Below are 4241 nucleotides of genomic sequence, written 5' to 3'. Positions count from 1 at the left end.
CCTGTGAGCAGTGGAGGAGGAGTGAAGCTCTGAAGGCTTCCGTAGGAGCTTGGAAGCAGCTTCCTTTGGGTTTTGGAGTAGAATTTACATATATACTGGTGTCTCTGGGGGCATGGCTGGAGAAGCGGTCATTCTTTGTTTTATTTCCAAGTCTCATCCATCCTCTCAGCCTTCTAGTAGAGAGAAGCAAAGTGTGGAAACAGAGTTCCAGAGAAGGTAGCTCTGAAGCACCTAGGAAACCTGCACCTGCCTAAAGGTTTGAGTCAGAATAGTACCATCAGATTAGTACCAGTTTTGCCTGACAGGATTTGCAGAGAACTCCCCAGCAGCCTGTAGGGTCAGTTACAAAGCACTTACCAACCCTTCTCACAGATGACAGTGGACCTCAGTGGATCTTGCCGTGTAACTCTGAAGCCTGGATGTGACAGTGGGAGATGGATGATGAGAAAGATGCTGCTGACACAGGGCTCCCCCGAAGCCTCAAGGTGCCCTAGAGTGGCATGCATTCTGAGAGCAAATGCTCGTGTAGGCAGTTAGGGCCATAGAAGGCAGGCTTGGGAATAGGCTGAACAGTCACTTTCCCTTTCTTAAGTAAAGGCAATGATGATCTAACCCGACCTCCTGGCACTAGACAGTAAGCCCTCTGAAGGCAAGGCCCATGTCAGTCTTGCTCTGCCATATCGCCAGCACCTAGCGCAGTGATGGCACATAGAAGGGGTTCAAGATACATGTAAAATGGGCAGTGACTGGACGGTGACTTAAACTACTTCCGGTCCAACACTGCTTCATGCAGTTCATGCGTTCATTTAGCAGGCATTTGTTGAGCATCTACTCTGTGCAAGTCTCTGTCGTTAGGTATCCGAAGTACGTTGTAAACATTATTTTTATTGGTACTTCGAGTAGCCCATTCAAGAGCATCTCACCACCACCAGGTTCTTCTGGACACTGAGGTCCCACCGCAAGCCCCTGTGCGGCTTCAGGAGCGGGCAGTGTGAGTGGGGGAAGAGGGAATGCGCCAGGTTTAGCTTCTTTCCGGGAACATGTCTGGGGTTCCTTTGCACCTGCCCCTGCCGGGCCCTCGGGCTCCCGGGGCCGCCAAGTCTTGGCAACTCCGCTGTCCTCAGGGGTGGCGGCGCCTCTCTCCAGCCCCCCTCCCCGGCCTCCGAGCAGAGGCCCCAGCCGGGCTGCAGGTGGTTGGGGAAGGGACCGGGCTGCGCCTGGGGAGCGAGCTTCCCGGGGCGGGGAGAGCGCGGCCGACGCGGAGCGGTCCCAGAACAAAAGGCTCATGGCTGGCACCGGCCTCCTCGGAGCGCGCTGGGGACGTGGGTTCGGGTGCTGGCGGGAGGGCCAGGCGCGGGAGGGGACTGGAGTGAAAACATGAAGTGAGAAAAGCAGATGGGGGTGCGCCCAGGGTGGAAGCGGTGACAGGAGGTCTCCTTCGAGGCAGAGGTCTGCGGAGGGACCGCCGCGGCCCTTCCTCCGCCGCCTGCTGCGCCTTCCAAGCAGCCAAGCGTGTCTCCGGCTGCAACTCCACGGAGCGCGCCGCGGCCGCCTCCAAGCCCGCCCGCCCGCCGGCGGGTCGAGCCAGTAAGTAGCGGCGCGCTGGCCGCCGGCTCCCCGCCCCACCGCGGCTTCCGGGCCGCCGCGCCCGCCGCTTCCCGCCACCTCCAGCGGACGCGCCGGCAAGTCCACGGCCGGCCGCTGTCCCAGCCCGGGCGCTGGTGGCCGAGTGCGCCTCCCTGGCGGGGCCCCTCCACCCGCTGCGCGCCCTCCAGCGTGGCGCGGCTTTTGAGGCGCGCCGCGGGGAGGGTAGTCTTCGCCGCGCGCTCCCCGGGCGCCGCGCCACCCCTACGTCCAATGGCTTTCGCTGGGTGGGGAGTTGGGGGCGTCGCTCGGGGGCGAGTAGCCGCGGCCGGGGTGGGGCTTGTGCGCTCTGCGCGGCCGAGCGAGGCTGACGTGCCCGCCCGAGCGCGCGCCTGGGCGAGTGTGTGCGAGTGTGTGTGTGCGGGAGTGTGTGAGCACACGCCTTCAGGGGCTGGAGTGACACTGCAGCGGGCTTCTCCCTCGCGCCGGCCCTCCGGCTGCTCTGCCCCCAACCTGCCGGCACAGCACTTGCGAAGCAGCTTGGCTCTTTCATCTTCCCGAGCCTCCCTCTCCATCCACCCCTCGCCGGTCTTACTTTCCCTTTTACCCGAGGGGCTGCTGCCGGCCACCCCTCACCCGGTGCAAACACCCAAGCAGTCTCCAGTTCTCTCCTAAGCCAAACCTTTTCCACTTGTCTTTCTCTGGGGTTCCTCCACGACCCAGTCCAAGGCTCCCCCATCCTTGGAAATTGTTTTGTTGGACTGCTGTACCGAGGCGTATAAAGCTTGAGGACTTTATTATTATTTTGATCCTTTTCATTTCCTCCCCTTCTGGGCAACGGAGCAATGAAATTTCCAATCGAGACTCCAAGAAAACAGGTGAACTGGGATCCTAAAGGTTGGTATTTCCTACTTTTGACCGCCCTGGCCCTGCCTCTGTCTCCGGCGTGTGCGCGCTTCCTTGACTGGAAGCACTCTTGCTCCTGGCAGCCTGTGTCCTGAGGCTGGAAAATTCGCCTGGGAACTGCAGCGCGGGTGGGAGGAGGGCGGAGGCAGCGTGGGTGCCAAACCCAGATAGTGCCTGTCATTATCACATAATCAGTGTCCCTCCTGGATTGTTTTAAAATCTGTTTAAAGATACACCAAGCTGGGTGTTTGGCTTGAAATCGCACCAAGTGTCGGTATTTCCTTCTGACTTTGTGTGTGTGTATGTGTGTGTGTGTGTGTCCTTTGTTTCTAGTAATCTTTGTCTCTGGCAGATGGGTGGGGTGCCTCCCCCTGGACCTGGAGCTGCACCGCCTGGCAGGGTGTCCTCAGCGGGAAAGGTTTCCTGGCAGCAAGTGGGGCTCGGAGCCACAGCAACAGCCCCTGGAGGTGGCCCTTCTCTAGGGCATGCGGAATAATGAAGCCCACGGGGCCTTCCAAATCTTCGCTCAATCTTATTACCAAACCACGTAGCTAGGTTGGCTCAGATGGGAGTAGAAGGGGGAGGGGGGAGTGGTTTTCCAAAAGGGTGGGGCAGGTGAGGGCTCGGGGAGGGGAGCACGCCCGAGTAGTAGTGTCATTTACAAGCTTTTACGAATGTTGGACAGTGGTCCCTGGGCTCAAAAGGGAGTGATTTAGACAGATTTGTGTGTGCCTAGGGTCATCCAGGGTGTCTGTAATTAGCATACAGATGTTAAGGCTTCTCGTGAGTGATCACTATGGGAGCAGAACAAGTTGAAACCTCGTGTCCAGTTTTGACAAGAATGCTCTTGCTTTTGTCATGCTTTTGACAAGCATTTCTCTTAGCTCATCTGAAGGCTGAGTTGGGCGAGGCAACGCCGCTGTGCGAATTGGGGTTGAAATTTGTTTATTTGACGTGTATGTATCTGTGTGTGTGTTTAGTGTTTTTTTTATGAGTGCATGTCTTCTCTTCTCCAGACTGGAAGAGAGGAAACCCAGTCATTGTTGAATAAATGTCTTAGGAATTGACTGGGTACTGAAGACAGAGTGAAGAGACATTGCCTATTCTAACACCAGTGCTGTTAATACAACCAGTGCTGTTAACTACAACCCAGACCTTTTATTTTGTCTCTAGATCTCTGGAAATATGGAAGTGTGCCTGTTTTTTGTCTGTTTGTTTTCTTTTTTTGGGGGGGGAGGAATCCTTGCAAAACATATTTATCGACTATCTACTACAAACCAAATGCTGTCCCAGGCACAGGAAACACAGTCAGAATACTACAGACAAAAGCTCTGCCTTCTTGGAGTTTATAGTGAGGGAGACAGACCTAAATCAATCATGGCACAGAAGTGCATAATTACAAGTTTATACATGTTCCATGAAGAAGAGCATCAAGGTTTTAAGAAAGCATCAGATGGAAGAGACTGACAAGAACCAGAGGAGGCGGATAGTCAGGGAAGATAGTCAGATATTTGTACTGAGACCTGGAGGATATGTAGGGATTAATTGGCTAACGAAGACGGGAACTTGCAGAAGAAGGAACAGCAAGTGCAAAGGCCCTGAGGCAGAGGGAGCATGTATATTTGACGACCTGAAAGGAAGTTTCCATGGCTGGAGTAGAGAGCAAGAGAGCATGTGTTTTGAGGTGCGGCTGGTGAATCCATAGGGTCTCATAAATCCATAAATCCAAAAATCCATAAATCTCAGTTCAA

General features: G+C 55.4%; 1 protein-coding gene across 1 annotated transcript in view; it reads left to right on the top strand.

Annotated features, from left to right (window-relative positions):
* The first annotated feature begins 1997 nt into the window (after positions 1–1997).
* KCNK10 (potassium two pore domain channel subfamily K member 10) overlaps positions 1998–4241 on the top strand; it is a 136813-nt gene continuing 134569 nt past the window's right edge. Inside the window, 1 exon segment of the mRNA XM_036845190.1 lies at positions 1998–2481. Within this exon segment, the coding sequence (XP_036701085.1) occupies positions 2430–2481 (52 nt within the window). The 5' untranslated portion in view covers positions 1998–2429.

This window comes from Balaenoptera musculus, chromosome 2, assembly GCF_009873245.2.
Source record: "Balaenoptera musculus isolate JJ_BM4_2016_0621 chromosome 2, mBalMus1.pri.v3, whole genome shotgun sequence".
Taxonomy (NCBI): Eukaryota; Metazoa; Chordata; class Mammalia; order Artiodactyla; family Balaenopteridae; genus Balaenoptera; species Balaenoptera musculus.
Note: the sequence above shows the minus strand (reverse complement) of the source record. Positions and strands in the feature narration are given on the sequence as shown.